Below are 20804 nucleotides of genomic sequence, written 5' to 3'. Positions count from 1 at the left end.
TAGAATACCAAGATGTTTTCCGGAAGGATCAGGCTAACTCTCTACCTCCTCATAGGTCTTATGACTGCCAGATAGACCTGATACCTGGATCTACTCCTCCTTGTAGTAGAATTTATGCCCTCACCGAGCCTGAGAACCTTCACCTTCGACAATACCTGGATCAATACCTGGCAAATGGGTTTATTCGTCCTTCCAAGTCCCCTGCTTCTTCAGCTTTGTTCTTCGTTCCAAAAAAGGAAGGAGACCTTAGAACTTGTATAGATTATCGCTCCCTGAACCAGATCACCGTCAAGAATAGATATCCGTTACCTTTGATCCCTGAACTCCTGGACCAAGTCAGAAAAGCATGCATATATACAAAGCTGGATCTTAGAGGAGCCTACCACTTGGTACGAATAAAAGAGGGCGATGAATGGAAGACGGCCTTCCGCACCAAATATGGGCTATTTGAATATCAGGTCATGCCCTTCGGACTTTGCAATGCCCCGGCTGCCTTTCAATATTTTATGAACGATGTCCTCAGAGAGCTCATAGATGTGTGTGTTGTTGTTTACATTGACGACATCCTTGTTAATTCTTCATCGGAATCTGAACATCGGAAACACGTGAAAATGGTCCTCGAAAGATTGCGTCAACACAAACTTTTCGCTAAGTTGGAAAAATGTGTTTTCAACGTGACTGAAGTTGAATTCTTGGGATTCATATTATCACCTAGCGGAGTGCGTATGGATTCAAAGAAGGTCAATGCAGTTCTCAAATGGCCATCACCATCCTCCGTAAAAGGTGTGCAAAGCATGTTAGGCTTCGCTAACTTTTACCGCAGGTTTATCCCCGAATTTTCTCGAATAGTCCAGCCCATCACTGCCTTGTTAAAGAAAAACAAACGTTTTGAATGGTCTACCGAGGCGGAACAAGCTTTCCAGGATTTGAAGACTAAATTTATCTCTGCACCAATCTTAAAACACCCTCGCCCCGAACTCCCCTACATCGTGGAAACTGATGCTTCAAGCCTTGCCATGGGGGCAGTTCTATCACAAAAGGACCCGGTAACCAATCAGTTGCATCCCGTGGCATTTTGGTCCCGCAAATTCTCGCCTCCTGAAATCAATTACACGATTACTGACAAGGAACTTCTGGCTATCAAGTCTGCCTTTAAGGCTTGGCGGCATTATCTGCTGGGGGCCCGACACACCGTTACTGTGATTACGGATCACCGAAACCTGCAATATTTGAAAACCGCAAAAGCCCAATCCTCTAGACAACTCTGTTGGGCATTATTCTTTGCCGAGTTTGACTTCATAATTACCTATCGACCTGGTACAAAAAACGGTAAAGCTGATGCCCTTTCTCGGATGGGAGTGGAAGAACACTTGATCAACCCTAAACCTGTACCAATCATTCCCGAACAAAGAATTCTGGGTGTAATCGTCACACAATCCATAGAGGAAGTTAAGGATAAAGCCAGGCAACTTGTAACTCCAGCAGACATACAGAATTGGCATCTGCAGGGAAAGGACTTTGCAGTAAAGGACAACTTATTGTATTTCCAAGAACGATTATACCTGCCCAGCACAGATTTACAGAAAAAAGAAATCTCTTGTTATCACGATTCTTTAATGGAAGGACATCCCGGTATGGCCAAGACCTCAGAAAAGATCAAGCTCTACTTCTGGTGGCCGTCTTGGAAAAAAGATATCAGAGACTTTATAATGTCCTGTGGAGTATGCGCCCAAAACAAGAGTCAAAAGGAAAGACCAGCAGGCCTCTTACGCCCTATTGACATCCCACCTCGCCCTTGGCATACGCTTTCTATGGACTTCATCACCGATCTACCTCCATGCTCCGGATACAATACGATTCTAGTAATCGTGGACTTATTCTCCAAGGTGGCGCATTTCATTCCGCTCAAAGGCTTGCCAACAGCAGCAACTCTGGCCCGAGAATTTCTCGAAAACATCGTCCGACTGCACGGTTTTCCTTCGGTTCTAATATCGGATCGAGGTAGTCAATTTATTTCTCATTTTTGGCGAAGTTGCTGTCGGTCGGCTCAAATTGATGTGAGACTATCGACCAGTCACCACCCTCAGACCGACGGACAAACCGAGAGGACCAATCAAACTCTGGAACAGTATTTACGCTGCATGCTGCAACAAACTGAAAAAACTTGGAAAGACATCCTTTGGATAGCCGAATATGCCTACAATAACTCTGTCCATTCGGGAACTGGGAAAACCCCGTTTTTTCTTTTATACGGCAGTCACCCTCGAACCTCGGAGTTGGATCCCCTCCAAGGTCTTGAAACACCAGCAGTAGACTACCTGCATTCTACAATCAACCAAGCCTTTAAGGAAGCTGTTTCTCACCTTCAAAGGGCTAAAGAACAATACAAGAAAGGAGCAGATCAACATCGGAAGGAAGCCCCTCAATATCAAGTAGGGGATCAAGTCTGGTTATCCACCAAATATCTACCTCTAAAAGGGCCACGCACATTCAACCCAAGATACCTTGGTCCCTATTCCATCACTACCATAGTAAACCCAGTAGCGGTCAAGTTGGACTTGCCCCCGCACATGAAGATACATCCGGTCTTCCACGTCTCTCTATTAAAACCCGTGCAACCTCAAACCCGACTAACTAAATCTCCAAAACCTATCCTAGTTGATGGAGAACTCGAGTTTGAAGTCAAAAGCGTTCTGGACTCCAAAATCTCCAAATCTAAACTATTTTACCTAATTGACTGGAAAGGCTACGGCCCCCAAGAGAGATCCTGGGAACCTGCTGAATATGTCCACGCTCCTCGCCTAATCAAAAGATTTCACCGAACATTTCCTGACAAGCCAAAACCCCCGGAAAAGCCCGGTTTGGGAGGGGCCTTGAGGGGGGGTACTGCCATGATCTCTGCTTCCAAAAGGTCAGGGTTTTCCCAACTCCCTTGGAAGCAGATCCATAACCCAGGTTCCGAGTGCCAACCAGTCCCAATTGGGACCTTTTGGACCCAGTCCTGGCGCCAGTGGCACCAGGCTCATAAATATGCCCAGTCCCAGCGCTGGAAGCGCCGGGCTCATAATGCTTGGGTGGACTTACCTGCAGCAGACCATGCTGCTTACTTGCCTGCCAGTTGAGCGTCTGATCCTCTTCTGTTTGGAACTACTTTTCCTGTTGGGTGAGGCAGGAGCCACTCCCTAGGTTCAGAACACTGGAACTCTTCTGGAAAGCAGGAACTCTTTTCTTACCTAGGCGTGGCTGTGGAAGGAGTACCTAAGCACTACAGAAAGCTATTTAAACCACACCCGATGGATGAATCTTGCTTTGCGTTATTCTGCATCCTCTGCAGCAGAACGCTCATCGTGTCTTCTGCATCTGATCCTGGGCCTAAGGAAAAAGGCTTACCATCCTGAATCCAGTCTTCAGCAACACCTATAAAGACAAGAAAGAACAGGTTAGCATTACGGTCTTCAGTGACAGCGCTTCACTTACCTGGTCCATCGGCTGTCACCAACGCCTCGCGCTGCATTCCGGCATCTGAAAGACAAAAGCTTACCAACTCTTCGCACGCTCCGGAGGCCTTCGGCGCTGCATCCCGCATCTGAAAGACAAAACAAGGTGCGTTTAAAGACATTGGGGAACTTTAATACTCACGTGCCAATACTCCTTTCCACATCTAACCCAGTGGGTATTCCGGCACCCTGCAGCCGCTCCGAACTTGTACCTGCAAAATAAAAAGACAGTTAGAGCGCATCGTGAAGCAGGCAACAAGCGCTTACTTACGTGCTTCCAGGCGCTTCTATTCATCACACGGGCTCCATCTTCAACTCACTTCCGCCCGTCATCCGCCATCGCCGGAACCCTGCAAAACAAGAGACATCATTACTAAAGACTTTTAAAGACATTAGAATTACTTGAAACTTACAGTTCATGTAGTAAACGACGGACAGCAGTCCTCTGAAGTCAAGAGGCCTGCTCCCCTTATCCAGTGAAGAAACTGGTTACAGCACCCTGCCCCGAAGCAGATGGAGAGCACGGCGTTCACTTACCTAAGGTGAGCGTGTTAACCTTTGGGGTTCTACAGGAGAAGAGAAAGGGAAGAAGAGAGAGACATTCAATAACCCAGTTCATTAATCCCATATTTTCTATCTGCAGACACCTTACCCTTCGAGTCAGACATACAGTGCACAGAGGTCCAGCCCAAAGAGCCAGCCGTGTGTTACACATCACCTTTGAAGATACGGTATAGGCCCAGTCAAGACACAGAACAGAGAGGATACTGAGGGGAAGGGATGACTCTTTCTAGGATGAAAATATGGGTTTTATTATGGGAAATACAAATCGGAATTTTAAAGAAAAGCAAATGACACCGGCAAAATTTGTTTTGTTAGCACAATGATTAGTTCTACTGAAACTATATTTTAAGGCTATAATTAGTAAAAACACTCGACAAAATCTTTCCTTTCAAAGGGCAACAATAATGAACGTGAATTTTCAATGGGGAATTAATTAATTTATTCCAAATGATACTAGGGACTTACACAGGTAACTGAAGGAAATAGAAAAGAAATATGCTAACAGATATAGATTAAACAGATTCTTCGAGGGAAAGGGTGAACAGAGAATACTAGCAATTTGGAAAATGATTAGGGTTTTATGTGATTTTGATAGGATTTGAACAAGATGCAAGGTAACAGAATGGGATTTGCAGTTTTGGGGTACTGTGTGATATGATACTTACAAGGTGCACTTGAGTTGGCCAATTTGGACAGCCAGCAAGGTCTCTGGACAGCGGGGCCAAGATTATTGTCATGGTCAGCGGGGTCAAGAGATCTGGTTACTGGGTCAGCTGGACTCTCTGGGATGGGTCAGCTGGGCAAAATGTCTGGTCACTGGACAGCGGCATGGGTCAGCTGGACGAAAGGTCTGGTCCCTCGATTCTCCTAAAGGGGATCAGTTGCCTTTCATTCTTTCTCCCTGGATTATTGGGTAAGCCTGGGTCTGGATAGGTGGTTCTGCCTGGATCTGGAGTCTTGGAATCTTGAAGGGTGAATTTTGAATATTGAACATCCCTGTGTCGCCCTGTCTACCCCTTATATAGCCAGAATGACATCAGAGAATTTTACAATCTGGGCGGAAATACCCTGGACTTACCCCTTGAATGGGGTAGGCCAGGCTATTGGGGTGCCCTCCTCCCTCCGGGCTGATTGGTTCAAAGGAAGTGAACTCACCTTAGGTGTGTGCATTTTATGACTCCCTTTGTCTCACTAGCCTCATTTTTCACAAAAAGAGTCATGTAATACAAGTTCATATTTACAATAGTCACCATATATCAGATAGGTAGATCCCATATTTCACAAGGAATATGCCAGTTCGAACGCCAAGTCTGTGTGATGTTGCCTTGTCCCTGGGCACAATTTTGCCATTTTTCAGGAGAAACTTAATATCTACAATTCTGCAAATGGCTACACATATGCATAAACATATTTGGCATATTTTCCCCCAAGTTTAATGTCTGTGCCATTTATGCTTCACACCAAAATACATTTTGTTTTTCATTCCCGTTCACCAGGTGCTAGGAACAAGTGCTTAGTCTCTGGGTTTGTCCATAACTCACATAAAATGCAGGCATAATATAACATTACTGCTTATTCAGGGCATTGGGAGAAATGTCTTAATATGAAAAGGTCTTTAAATCAAATGGGCTGGATTTGTCCCAAATGTGGGCGGTCTTTTCAACCCCCAGCCAAAGTGTCTACCTCCTAGGTTAGCTTTGACTAAGGGTTTCCATGACTCCCCGTTGAAGTCCTCCTGTGGGTACTGTGGTGAATGTAGAGAAAATCACACCTACGGGCCCAAAACACAGGGCCCAGTCATCTCCATTGTGTTTGATGGCAGTCCTATCGGTCAGTCTGGTAGAAACCATAATTATCACACTGTCAGTGCAATGAGAACAGAGCACATGCCTTCGCAGCCTTAGTCACGGGTAGGTTGGAAATTAGCCTTGATACCAAACTGGTTTGACAGGAATGTATGGGCCTCAGCCCGGCTGTTGAAGTCCTTTTGGGGGGAAAATAGCATAATACATAACTTTGCAGCCCTTCTACCCACATATTATATTGTGTTTCTGTGCAAGCCACATGATTATTTTACATTTAGCTTTCAAAGAGCAGTTTTCTGCTTCGCAAAAGCAGATTTACACGTGTTCATTTTCTTACATGTTTATTTCACATAATGCGGTTTTTGCCGCACACAGTTTACTTCGCATTAACTTCAAAAAAGCTTTTAAAGAGATGGTCAGTTTCGGGACACAAAGATATGCTGCAAATAGTTTATTGGTAATTGACACGAGGCAAGAAAGAGAGCTAAGCTTTAACTTTCCTTGGTAGTAATTCTCGTGTGCTGGTTTATTTCAAAGCAAATCCAAGCTGTGTGGACTTGAGACAGAATTCTTTGTTTTTCCTGGACTTTATGAAGGAAAACAATGCCATACTGAGAAGGATGGTATTATCTTCTGGCATTTGAATGAAATTCACAGGCAGCGCTGTGTTTTAATGTAGCAAACTCTGTGATGTTTAAATGAAATGAAGCACAAGTACAATGCCGTCTTAAATGCAGGTAATTTTCTTGCGCAGCCTTGAGTCTTTAAATGACACAATAGCACTGCAGAGCCATTCTAACTTTAAGCTGTTTTCTCTGGATTCACGCGAAGGGAAACACCATGCAGCTATTCTTAGGGTGACTGTGTTCAAATTCTCGCCCCACATGTGCTGAGCAGACAAAAGCACAGCTGATTTTGGATGTATGTTGAACAGCAGTTTTGTGAGGCAGGGAATTTCTGCTAGGGCTGGTAAATGTACCCCACACCTGCAATGATTCCTCACGGGAATTCAAGACCAACATACACACCCTTAGTACTTGAGAATTCGATATCAGTATATCATCATGTTGACCTTCAATATTACAACAATGCACTTTACTAGGAAAGGGATGCTTTCGTCCAGTTCAGCAAACATGTCCAAGTGTTACACATGTTTCCAAAAAACAAGTTTTTTTGTTATTAATCTTTGACAAGACTGGAGGTTTACTAATTCAGGGGTGGACTGGGAACCAAAAGACGCCCTGGAAATATTGTTCAAAGTGGCCCCATATTACACACTTTCAGAAAGCCCAACCCTTTTCCTATGAGAAAATGTGCAAATAAAATAGGTTACTACTCAAAAGAGGGCCAGGGTGCACAGGCCTACTGGGAAATCTCCAGATTTCTCTGTAGGGCAGTCCACCCCTGCTAATGTTAACCATTAACATATCCACGTTTTTCCGATAGGAAAAAAACAGTACACTTTAAAGTGCACTTGAAAGAACATCTTGTATGTGTAGCATTTATTCCTACTTCCTTTTTCTTTGCTGCTCACCACAGCAAATAAGTAGCCCACATTTCAGTATTCACTACTTGTTTCTGTGTAATGCCTTGTAAAGAAGAGGGTTGTAAAGTTTGTGAGATTTGTGGACAAGGAATGGTGGCTGGACACCCAATCTTTTTGGGACCAGCTATGCTCAGGACATGAAAGCATTTTGACATCGGAAGTGGTAACATTTTTAGGCAAACTGAGCCTTCTGATGTTAGACGCCAAATTGAAGTATTGTATACTGCTCTTCTTTTTCTTAATTTTGTTCTGCTTTCTTTTTTCTTTTTCTTCTTTTATACAGTGATGATATATATAATTTAATACGCACTGCTATTTTAATTTGGTAATTTTGTGAAAAGTCGAGTCGAGTTCTTTGACTAAAACACAATAATAAAAAAAAGCAAAGTCCCCAAGATGTCCCCTGTCCCCACCCAAATTTTATGTGTCTCCTACGCCCTTACTGTATCGGGGCCCATACCTATCGACTCCAGTGCTTTCAGCAATTGTATGCAGATTTGCTCAGGGCATGTTAATAATCCCTTTTATGCAGACGAGTAAAGTAGAATGAGTACCAGGGTTTGACGGGTCCGGCTTTTGTTATGCTCAGTCCCTTAGTGTACGTCTCCTAATGAAATACCAAATTGGTTGGTGTTCAGGAACTATAGGTCTGTCTCTGTGAACTTCTGTTCCTGATATTGTTCCCACATGGATTATACTGTCATTGGGAGATATGTTGAGGATAGCTACCTTGGCAAGGTCACTGGTGGATGCAACATGCTGTATGTGTTATGTCAAAGTAGCTTCTCTTCAGAAAGTCTCTAGGTTTCCTTGTTGCTCTGGATTTGCTTTATCCAGGGTCCTTGCACAGTTCTTAGTCAGCGCTGGTTTCACAGAGAAATCTCCCCTTTTCTCTTTCTTCTCCTCTGCACTATTGGGTACACTTTTCAGGTTTTTGTGCGTGTCCTTAAATTCCGTTAATTAACAAAGAAATTCAATCATTATTAGAGTTTTATTATTTGCTTGACTGTTAAATCTTGCAGACACGTTTTTCGACCAACGGTCGTTTTCAAAGAATTACTCTTCACAGTCACAAATGTATTAATATTCTAATGTCTTGCGAAAAAAGTTTCAGATTCCCTTGATCAAATTCCAAGACCAGCTCTTCTATTATTGTGTATCTTCTCCTTAGTCAACTCAATATTGCGGTGATTCTTATCTGCACCCTTCGTTTTGAGCATGGGACAACGTTGGTCTACTGAGCACAGCACATGCTCGAGCTTTCCCTGCATGAGCCAACAGTTCTGTACTAGCTATGAGGTTCTTCAATGGCCAAGTCTCTTTTCAATAAAAAGTCTCTTGCCTTCGAGGCCTGATGTATCCAACACACACAAAGTTCTTCCGGGGGTAGACCCTTCACAAATCATATTCAACAACTCAACTCAACTGAACAGTTCCTTTTTCAATCAACTTTGGGTGGTAACTTTCCACCCCTGGAGCTCCCTCCTTCGGGCTCGGACCCCTTTCAAACATCAGCCTCCCTCCTTTTGGGTTCACTATGGCTTTTCTTGAACCCACAACTCAAAATGTCTTTTCAAACAATTCTTCAAGCTTTGTCTCTTTCCGTCGGCTTCCCACTACCAGGTTCACTCTTGTCAACTTTTACAACACACTGTTCATGCGCTCATGGCACCGAGCAGGATTCATTTCCCTTAGCTTTGCAATCATCTGTAGGTCAAAGACTTTCGACGATACAGAGGCTTTTAATAGACACCTGTATGACCACTTTGATCTCTTTTCGCCTCTTCCCAAGGGCCTCTGGTTACTGTAGTTTCTACCATCGGGTAATCGCCCAGAGTTTCCTGCGTGAGCACCCACGTGGTGCCGGCCTTTTCTGTTGCTGGTTTTCCCCCCTCTTTCCTCAATTGTATCTTTAAGCCTTCCAAGGTTCAAATTAGCCGTTGGCTACTTTTCGTTCAACACAGTTCGGTTTCTTATCGATTCTCCACTCGTCTCACCGGCTGGATTGAACCGCTTGCCTTTCTTTTTCCTTGCAGTGAAGGTTGGTACCACTGAGACCAGCGTCCTTCCCCAGCTTGGTTATCAGTGGAGGCTGGTCTTGTGTACCGTAGATATCTGCTGCAACACACGCTGTCCATTGTTCCCGGTCTTACAATTCTTTCTGCAGAGGTTTCCCCGGCCTTAGTCGGAAAGGGCAAGGTTGCTTCTCTCCTTGTCACCCTTGCTGTATGCGCCGTCTTTCCTCCTCCTCTTGAACTGCCGTGCTGGGTTAGCTCTCACGTCGTGTGGTCTGCCTTGCTCGTCTTGTGCTCTTGTGCTCCACCTTTTATCCATGTGGGGAAGGGAAAGGGCAGTCAGGTGTGTGTGATTCTGGTCAATTGCCTGACCCTTGTATTGGGACATGTCAGGTAAATGGCTCCGCTGTTAGTCTGTTGTCTTTTGTGTTGTGCTAAAATGTTTGTGTTGGAAAAGGAGAGCAGTGTTTTGGAATATCCTACGTGGTAGGATGGGGAAAAGGTGTTGAAGGAAGGGTGATACAGTGTCTCACCCATCGGTGTCCCACTCCCCAAGGACTCTCCATCCAGGTGATCCTCCCTCACTGGTCCACCCCCAGGAACTGGATCCAATAGCGATGGCCATGTCCTGGCCACCTGGATGACAGGTTACCGGGGACTAGCTAGGGACGCACCTTCAGGTTTCTCACACTTACCAGCTGTGTTGCTGTTTTGAAGGGAATCGATCACAGGAACAGTGGTTCCAGTTAGATGACATCACAGCGTGCGTGTTCCACACAGACACCATTTTGGAATGGGTGGCCGTGGTCACTGCAGTCTGCCAACTTGGAAGGGGCAGCATCCGTCTCCACCTCACCCATAACGATCAATATGGTCGTATTCTGACAGTTCGGCATAGATGTACAATTTAATTCTGTGTTGCCCAACCCTTTAGTTTTTCGGAGTTGGAGCTTGGCTTGAGTTAGGAGCAATCGCAAAGGTCAGACCAATATCTATTGTCTAATTCAATTTGGCACATACAAAATTCAGATCTAGATTTCAAGTCTCAGGCTCAATATGAGATGTATCTTTTAGGATGGAACTAAGGGGAGCCCTTGTTTACTCTTATATTGTGTATTAGCTAAAACAGAAACATTTCCATTTTGCTCATGTGGAATTTCAGAAATCAGGGCGATTTCCGTTTTTTCTATAGGATTAGTTTCTCGTAAGGATAGCTCAGGAGAAACGCGTTTGTCTTGGGAGCAAGACCATGCGGCGCAACACAGGTTTGAATCCCGATCCTGCGCTTAGAAACCACGCGTTGGTATTAAGCGCGTTATAAATTAACCCAAAAATAAAAAAGAAATGAAATCTTTGTACTAAGATTAAAGCCTCATTTTGATTGAATCGAGCAGATATTTTCTTTGCATTTTCTCTGCGGACATCGACTTTTGCAACCGCCATTTCTGCACTTGATGAATCATATCACATCAGAGAACAGACAGCAACATTCCATCTTATTTACTGCCCACCTCACATGTGAGTGTCATTCCTCAATTACAATTTCCACCTCATCACCTCAGCATCATTCACAAACTCCCTTTTTGTGCTGGTCCTTGCCGATGGCCTTTACACACAGGAGTGTGGACGTCAAGAACAACTGTCAACACCCTTGCACATGCAGTGATAACCAGGTTGCCAGCCTTCAGGGCAGTGTAATATGCTCTCCATGCTCACCTTGAATGAAGCTGTCTTGGATGGCAGGAAGTTTGGTGTAGCGCTCCAGATTATACTCCTTGAAGAGGACCTGCCAGAAGCCACTGATTAAGGTCAGATCCTTGCCCAGGAGCCAGGTCAGCAGCGCATGGAAAGCCTTATGGCAGCCATCTTGCGCGCTAAGATGCAGTGTCTCCTGCAAAGAGAGAAACACAATTATGCAACGTGATCAGAACTTGTAATTATAGACCAAGCCTATCTGTGTTTTTGGTGCCGATCTGAAAACTGTTGACTACTGCAATCCAGTATGAGCAATAGAGAGGAAATGCTGCTGTGAAGTAAGTGGCGTACCAGATTCGAAAGACATAAGGAACATGTCTTTGATGCTGACCCCTCCTCAACCAATACAAATGCTCACCATGCAGTCATTAACTCCTGCTATACTACAATCTAACCTTTCTGACTTGAAAAGCAGGGTCACAGACAGCAAAAAAACTAGCAATACTGCTGTACTTGGATGAAACTGTAATACCATTATCAATTCACCTGCACAGTAACAATCTTTGTTTCAACATTGTTTTACATGTAAAACCACCCTTTTTAGGGATCTTGTCATAGTTTCAACAAATTTACTGGAACTGGGGGAGCAAGAAAAAGGAAGAGGACTGATGGATAAAGTGTGACAACCACCTTTTGGTCGGCAGTAGCAGGAGGGTGATGAAGAGGAACACCCGAAATTGAGGATGCAGCCATGGAAAGAAGTGCCAAGGGGACAGAGGGAAATGTGTGCAGCACGTACGTCATGGAGGAACACTGCAAAATGAGTAAACAAGCTAAGAAATGGGGTATTGGTTGGAAACAGCCCACTTTTTGTGTTGTATTGTTTTGTGTGCGCCCTGAGGCCTGCGGGCGTGTGGCGTGCTGTATACAAATTCAAATAAATAAATAAACAAGAGCTATTATGCCAGCTCAGGCCTATCACAATAGGCAGAACATTTAATAATCTGGTTGGTCTGACGAATGAAGCTCAGAGGGCATTGCAAGATCTCCTACGTTCACTGTATTTCTATGGTTTGATTGTGACTGCGTTGTCAGGGATATTGATTACACAAAACGAATGAGTGACTTCCATAGACCTAATCGCGGGAAGATTATGGAGTCAAAATAGTAGTGATATGTGTTGATAAAACAGCTATTTCTGGCGAGAAGTGATAGTGGTAGGCCCAAATGTGGGTCTCGAGTACAGTATACTGTTATTTCGAGGCGAACTAGGGGGACACATGAGCATTGGCTACACGATTCATTCTGTGGGATGCTTGTTACACAATTCAACTGTGTTCACATTACGATGAAGCAATGGCAGATTGCAGCCTTGGTATGACATATGCAATAGTAGCACAGCCAAGTATCTCTCTACCACACACTGCACTGGATGCCTCCTTTCAAGCTGTGGCCCCAAGGCCCCTTTACAGAGGCATTACTGTGCTTCTCTTATGCTGATCTAGGAAGACAATGAGCTTTAGAATGGTCTTGTCCCTACAACGTTGCCCTCGTCTACGACCACTATGCTATAGACATGGGAACCTTGATTGATCTCTGAGGCTAAGATGTGCTGTGGGACACCCATTCCTAAATAAAAGACAGTGGGCCTCATTACACGGACGGCGGTAAGGGTTAACGGTCACCGTTAACCCTTACCGCCGTACTACGAGGTCCCTTTGCGGGTTGGAGGATTTAACACCTGCTTCTTGCAGGCGTTAATATCCAACCCGCTAAGGGACCTCGGAGCTAATTACGGCACCGCAAAATTGCGGTGCCGTAATTAGCGCCTTCCCCATTTCCATAGAGCCCTATGGGGCAGAAATGGGAATGGGGAAGGGCAATGGCGGAAAGGGGATTTACCGCCCCTCCAACCTTGGAATGGGGCGGTAAATCCCCTTTCCGCCAAGGCGGTGCCGGTATTTTACCGGCATGGACCAAGGTGCTAATAGCACCTTGGTCCACCGCCTACCGTGTAATGAGGCCCAGTATGTCATCTTTGAACTTTCTCCTCTGAGGATACAAGGATAACAGTCTGGTTCTAGGCCATTTGCCTGGGCTAACACATTTTCATATCAGACGAAAGGCTTCTTTCTAGAGCACAATCTCCTTTATAGCCAGAGAATAGCTAGATGTAGGGCTGGAGGGCCAAGGAGGCACTGATCTGTAATTCCCCCACCCCCCTGTCTGTTGCTGTGCTTTAAGCGGACAGGGCACCCCTATCTACCCCAAGTCTTAGGTAGCAGTATTATCTGGTTGAACATAATCAAATAGTCCTAGTTGGCCTCTATAACATCCCTGGCCAGATGCAAGATCCTGGTCACCATAGAATCTCAAAACTGCAGACTGATATGATACAGTATTTATAACGCCCCTGTACATTAGTGGTTCTTGGCGCAACAAGACAAAGAGGGGGAAACAGAGGGAAGACAAAAACAATGATCATACTAGGCCTTGTGTCATTCAGATCACACAAGTGCAGGGAAGTGGGAGGGGAGAAGTGCCGAGGGGCAGGGTGAGGGGAGACGTGCAGGTTACTTAATAAGTGCAGCCAGTGGGTGGCTCAGAAGTGCAGAGAGAAGAGATTGTAGGTTTGCAGATACAAACCATGAGTTCTGGGGGAGCCCTGGGGCAGAGCAAGGGCAACTGGACATGCAGGACCCTGGGGCCGAGTTTAGAGTGTAGCCAGGTGACCAGTGCATGGAGCAGTCGGGACATCAGCAGGGGAGAGGAAGAGAGAAAGCAGAAACGAAAGGGAAGGTCTTGAATTGCTTCCGGAACTGGAGGTGGTTCTGCTCAAGTTTGAGAGAGGCAGAGAGGCTGTTCCAGAGGGAAACCCCAGCCGAAGAGAGAGATCTGCCCCCAACTCTCTGCTTGGAAAAGCGTCTGACCCTCAGAGAGTTGGAAGTGGATGAGCGGAGAGCTCGAGAAGGGAGATGTTTAGGAAGAGAGAGTTGGAGGAAGTGCAGTCCCAGGCCCCTGAAAGCCTTGTGGAAGATGCAAAGGGTCTTGAACTTGACCCTTGCCACCACAGTGAGCCACTGTAGAGATTTCAGAGCTGGAGAGATACGATCCCTGGGCCTAAAGCCAAGGACAAGTCTTGCAGTCCTGCTCTGGATAAGTTGTAGAGGTCGGAGAGTAGAGGCAGGCTGATTTAGAAAGAGGCTGTTAAAGTAATCCAGCCTAGAGAGGACCAGAGCTCTTGAGACAGTGGGCTTCTGTGGGAAAGTGAGGTAAGTAAGAATTCCTCTGAGGAGCAGATAGTTTGACTTCATATAGACATCAGAGATGTAAGGAGAGAAGGAGAGGGTGGAGTCGAAGATGACACCAAGGTTCTTAGCCTCAATGGTAGGAGCAGGAAGACGGCCCAGAGTGGGCAGCCAGAGAGGGCGAATAAAGGAGAGGGCTTGTGGTTCCGATGAGGAGGATATTGGTCTTACTGGCATTAATCCAGAGATCATTAGCGATACACCATTCCTGAACTGCGGCCATACAGTCTGGTATGAGAGAAGGGGAAGAGGTGGCTGAGGAGAGCCTGAAAGAGAGCTGGATGTCATCCGCATAACACTGAAAGTTGGAGCAGAAAGTAGCGATGCAGTGGGCAAGAGGTGCCAGGTAGTGGTTGAAAAGCCAGGGAGAAAGGTTAGACCCCTGGTGAACACCACAAGTTGAGAGAGAAATAGAAGAGTGGAAAGTCCCAGTTGGACCTGTGAGAGTCGGTCAGTGAGAAAGGAGGTAAGCCAGGTCAGTGCCTGGTCAATGATACCCATGATATTACGGAGGCAACTGAGCAGGATAGCATGTTTGACCATATCAAAAGCAGAAGAAAGATTGAGGAGAATGAGGAAAGAAGGAAGGTTAGAGTCAAGGTTAGAAAGCAGGTCTTCACAGGTGTTCAGGAGAGCAGTTTTCTTGCTTCTGGCCAGGAAAGGAGTGATGGAGATCAAGCGATAGTTAGCCGGAGAGGAGGGATCAGCAGAAGGCTTCTTGAGAAGGGGGTGCACAAGGGAGTGCTTAAGGGGGAGGTTAAGGTTCCAATGGCAAAGAGTGATTGCAGAAATTGCCCAAGGCTGGAGCAAGGGTGTTAACATCGTCTGGGGTGAACAAGGAAAAGGAGGAGAAATGAGGAGGAGAGACGGCGACAGGTGGGCCAGGAGTGGAGGAGGAGCAGGTAGAGGAAGAGAGGGTAGACAGGATGTCTTGTGTTTTAAGTGATGAAATGAGAGGCCACGCCTGTGCAGAGGGCCTGGGGAGAGGGAACAACAAAGAGGATATCGGTAAGGGTCTGTCTGGAGGAAGCACTGGTATAGGTATCAGCAATAGGGAGGTCTGGATTGGAGACCAGGATGTCCTTTTTGAGCTTCTTCCTGCCAGACTTAGTGAGAGGGATAGGATAGTAGATAGAGAAGCAGTTAGAGAAGATAGGTGAGACAGAGAGGAAAAGAGGTGGGTGTGGGGGAGCCCAAGCAGGCGAGGGGTAGGGGTTAGCGCTGGGGAGCAGGCAGGCGAGAGGAGGGGGGGGGACAGCAAGAGGTGACACAAAATGAGTAGGCCACACAATGGACAAAAATCAACGGACCAGAGAAAGCAGATGCAATACATAATCAACAGCAAAGTACAGCGCAAAATAGGGAACCTAGAAGAAAAAGATTGCCGATGCAAAGAACCAACAACAAAACACAGAGCACAGCAGAGGCCCTAGTAGGGAAGAAAGACTAAGCACCAACAACAAAACACACAGCGCAGCAGGGGACCTAGAAGGGAAGAAGGACAGAACCAACAACAAAGCACAGAGCACAGCAGGGGACCTAGATTGGAAGAGGCAGGCCGTGTGGTGTGACACCAAGAACCGTGGGGAACAGCACAAAATCAGAGCAGAGGTGTACACACAAAGTCAATCACAAAAGGAACCTAGAAGTAAGAATGTACACAACAGGAATGCAGCCAACAACAATGGAGCAACAAAAACGTCAAGAGCTGTACACAATAGATCAAGGGAGGGAGCTAAGGTGAGAGGAGAGAGAAGGGACAGCAGGGAATGCATGAACCAAGATGCACAGGAGCGAAGCCACTAAGAGAAGGAGGGGTGCATGCGGCCAAGTAGAAAGGGAACGCATGCGGCCTAAGTTGCAGGGGAGCACAAGCAGCCTAAATTGCGAGGAGGCACCCACAGCCTACGTTGCGAGGAAGCGTATCCCTCAGGTCGTCAGCAGTTTTCTTTGTGGCTTACCCTTTCTTCCAACTAGTTTGATATTGATTCATTGACAGACCCTGATGGAGTTCGTTTTTGCAGATTTGGCCAGTGCCCAAACATTAAAAGAGTGGTAACATGCATCAGACGGTGGTCCAACGCCCATGGCCCCATATTTCCCCCCCTGCTTTCATTTCCGTGATAGTTTCCTACAATATCCATCAGTAGCATACCAGAAATCACCATTTGGCCCCTTCTGTTGCCATTGTTATTTTTCCCACAGTCACGCGCAATCGTTTGAAAACGTTAAAGTCGTCTCCATCCTCACTACCTGTCTCCATGTGCACCCTTCTACCTTTTTTGATCCATCTACCTCCCATCACTGAGTACAACCCTGAGTACGTGACGATCTCTTATTCAATTTACCCAGATCTTTCCAGTGGCACAGTTTTTTTTCCAAATGCATCTTCCAATGTTCCAGCAGGAATTCCATAAGATCCCTAATGTAAGACAAAAAGGATCTCACTCTAAATGGGAACTCCAGCCCTCAGATAAGAGGACACCCAACTGTATGTCCCACTTAACTTGTACTACCCCCACGCTGAGGCGTCCATGGGCCTTTACGTGAATGAGTACTCATTCAAGGGGGGCCAATGACTTGGATGACTGCTAGCAGGTGCTAGAAATTCCATGAATTCCACATAGGAGGGCAGCATCCCCCATCGCATGAGAAGACAGCAGGCCCAGCCCAAATCACAGCATTTTAGGAGTAGAATTAGACAACAAATTAGGAGAATGTGTTTTACTAAAGGGAACATTAAGAGACCTACTGGAGGCAAGCGTGTGCTTAAAACAAAATGAAGGATTCCAAGATGGCCGCCGAGGAGTGAAGGTGCACTCCAGTACTTAGAAAGGTGATTAATAAGCAGGATTGAAATAGCAAAAAGAACGCAAATGTCAGGCTGAAGCTGTGAACGACACCCAGAGAGAGCCCGGTGCATGCTTAAGGCGCAGGAGTACGTAGGAGTACGCAAGGCCTGTGGAGGGAATCCTCTGGAGAGGAACGGCCCCATGATGCAGGACCGAGGGAAAGAACGTGGAGCAGTTAGGTGTGCAGCCGCCTCAAAGGCTAGCAGAGGAGTTGCAGAAACCATTCACGCGGCCGTCTCAGAGGCTAGCAGAGGAGTTAGAGAAGCCAGTCCGGAAGTGGATTCCTCTGGCGAGGTGCCCGGGTGAAGCAGTCAGCCCCCGTGAGCAAGACGCTGGGAGCTGCAAAAGCCTGCAGCACAGGTACGCATAGCTGGAGCCGGAGAGGAGCAGCACCACCAACGGCAATACAGCGAGAAGTGGGGAAGGGGTCGAGCACCCCCGACGAGGGAAAAGATCCCCTGTGGGAGAAAGCATATGCCAAAGAGCGAGGGTGTCTGGGGAGGAGACACTGCATTAGCCCAGGGATACTAATGCTCCGAGAGAAGCAGATGCAGAGGGACAAACCACACCAGCAATACGCGACAAAATAGAGGAGCCGGTATCCCCGGGGGGAAACAGAATCAGCAGTGCTCACACCAACGAGAGACAAAGAAACATTAACTCACTAATGAGAGGAGATCCCATGGAACAGCGCCCACAGAAAAAGAAGTGAGACGCCCTTTCCTACACCCTCTTAAAGTGGGCAACAGTACATGGGAGCTCAAGGAGACAAAGAGCACAGTGGTGAGCAGCACAAGGGCTAAAGGAACAGGTCAAAAGAACAAGGAAGAGCAAAACACAAGTAAGTGGAGCTGGGAAGGGAGGCTACACATGTACTGTGGTGTCTGCGAATAAAGGAAACAGAAGCTAAGATCAGGAAGTGTGGCAGGATAATAGAACTGCTGACCCCAAAGAGGGAGAATCTAAGCGTCTGGGGGAGCTGGGCCCAGAGGACAGAGCTGCCTGGAGGACACCAACAGAAGCAAAGGGGGACTAGCCAGGAGGAGAAGCAGCAACACTGTGGTGGAGAGTTGAAGGGTAGCCCCAATCAACTAGAGATAGAAACACCATGTGAGTGGGGAAGGAGGACAGGGTCTGGAGCACCACTGCACTTGGAGATGCCAGGCCCAAAAGGGAAACAGACCCCAATTGGTCCGAGCCCAAGTGAGGGAGACTAATTGAGTGAATGAAAGGGATCCGAGCCCGGCTGAGGGGGATCCAGGGTGAACCGTGAGTCACCCAAGAAAGGATTATCTGAACATAGTTTAAAAGGGATCTGAGCCCGGAAGAGGGGGATCCAATGTTGAACTTTTTGGTTTGAAAGGGATCTGAGCCCGGCTCAGAGGGATCCAGTGTGAATACCCAAATTGAAATATTAAAAGGAAAAGAACGTTTACTTGTTGTTTGGTGTACACCAGGCCCCCTGAGTCAAGAGACTTGCAAGAAGAAAAGAAACGTGGACACAGGTGATCTTGAACTGTGAAAATAGAACTGTATCCTCGTGCTGCAGAAGTCAGAGTGTGTGCTTTGCTTGAGTGAACCGCCTTGTCCTGTGCTGAATACGTGGGGAAGGGAGGCTAACGGGCCGAACATCCTGACTTATCATTTTGTGAACACTTCTTTCTTTTTCATGAACATTACCGCACCTTAATTTGTAAATTAGTAGTAAGGATTGGGAATAGGTTTTTTAGTATAGGCCATTTTTTTGTTGACCAGATTCCACTAACACTGCATTCTTTATTATTCGATGATCGCAGCCTGCTCCCATCTTTAGATTTAGGATTAGATAGGTGTTCATCACACCCTTGTGAAAGTTCAATAAACACCCTTGAAGTGTGGTCACTTGTGTCTGTCTTACTCTTGATACCATAGAACCAACAATTGTACTCACTTTGCACACCTGTCTTTAGAGGTGAAGTTTTATGAATTTAAACTTATATCATTTTATAAGTGGCAAATGTGTCTTTCATGCTTTTAAGGTGCAGAGGAGATAACATTCAACCCTGGCATATGAGTTGTGAAACATATAAACACAGAATAAGTTCTTAGGAACTTATTCTGTGTTTACTGTTGATACCATGCCTTCCTTACAGTGATGACACCGTGCAAGCTGTACAGAAAGTTGGGTGTTATATTGCTGATGGCACAGTGCAAGCTGTAAACTAACTGGGTGTTATATGCCTGAAGTCAAAATGCAAGCTGCATAGCGTGCTGGGCGTTAAAACCCTGTAGGCAAAGCAAGCTGGGGGCTATAATCCTATATCCCTGAAGGCACTGTGCAAGCTACATTGCGAGCTGGTTGCTATATCCCTGGAGGCACAGTGCAAGCTGCATAGCAAGCTGGCTGCTATATCCCTTGAGGCAGAGCGAACCAGCGCTATATCCCTAACAGTATAGTGCATGGCAAGCTGGGCGCAATATGCCTGGAGCAGAGCAAGCTGGGCCCTATATCCCTGGAGGCAGCGTGAACAGGAGCTTTATCCCTGAAGGTATTCTGCAAGCTGCATAGTGAGATGACCGCTATATACCTGGCAGCAGAGAGAACCAACACTATACCCCTGAAAGTACCGTGCATAACGCACTGGGCGCTATATCCCTGATGCAGAGAAAGCGGAGTTTAAAATCCTGGGAGGCAGAATGAGCGGTTGTTATATCCCTGAAGGTACAGTTCAATCTGCATAGCAAGCTGGGTGCTATACACCTTGAGGCAGAGTGAGCAATATTCCTGAAGACACAGTGTGAGGGCTGCTTGCAAGCTAAGTATTGAACCCCTCGGTACATGGCATAATGGGTGCTATATCCCTGAAGGCATCATGTGAAAGATGGAGCTGCAGAGTGCGCAGGCTGCTACTGCATGTCACTGGAGGCATCATGTGAAAGATGGAGCTGCAGAGTGCGCAGGCTGCTACTGCATGTCACTGGAGGCATCATGTGTTGTGAAAGATGGAGCTGCAGGGTGCGCAGGCTGCTACTGCATGTCCCTGGAGGCATCATGTGAAAGAAGGAGCTGCAGAGTGAGCAGGCTGCTACTGCATGTCCCTGGAGGCATCATGTGAAAGATGGAGCTGCAGAGTGCGCAGGCTGCTACTGCATGTCCCTGGAGGTATCATGTGAAAGATGGAGCTGCAGAGTGCGCAGGCTGCTACTGCATGTCCCTGGAGGCATCATGTGAAAGATGGAGCTGCAGAGTGCGCAGGCTGCTACTGCATGTCCCTGGAGGCATCATGTGTTGTGAAAGATGGAGCTGCAGGGTGCGCAGGCTGCTACTGCATGTCCCTGGAGGCATCATGTGAAAGAAGGAGCTGTAGAGTGCGCAGGCTGCTACTGCATGTCACTGGAGGCATCATGTGAAAGATGGAGCTGCAGAGTGCGCAGGCTGCTACTGCATGTCCCTGGAGGCATCATGTGTTGTGAAAGATGGAGCTGCAGGGTGCGCAGGCTGCTACTGCATGTCCCTGGAGGCATCATGTGAAAGAAGGAGCT

At 46.6% G+C, this 20804-nt stretch overlaps 1 protein-coding gene across 4 annotated transcripts in view; it reads right to left on the bottom strand.

The window, feature by feature from the left end:
• The window catches only part of LOC138491614 (nuclear body protein SP140-like), a 3009150-nt gene that overhangs the window by 352248 nt on the left and 2636098 nt on the right, over positions 1-20804 (bottom strand). For all 4 annotated transcript variants that reach the window (XM_069618235.1, XM_069618234.1, XM_069618232.1 and 1 more), the window contains one exon: positions 11144-11318. In XM_069618235.1, the coding sequence (XP_069474336.1) occupies positions 11144-11318 (175 nt within the window). The remainder of the gene's footprint in view (positions 1-11143; positions 11319-20804) is intronic.

This window comes from Ambystoma mexicanum, chromosome 10 (assembly GCF_040938575.1).
Source record: "Ambystoma mexicanum isolate Mex_15411 chromosome 10, UKY_AmexF1_1, whole genome shotgun sequence".
Taxonomy (NCBI): Eukaryota; Metazoa; Chordata; class Amphibia; order Caudata; family Ambystomatidae; genus Ambystoma; species Ambystoma mexicanum.
Note: the sequence above shows the minus strand (reverse complement) of the source record. Positions and strands in the feature narration are given on the sequence as shown.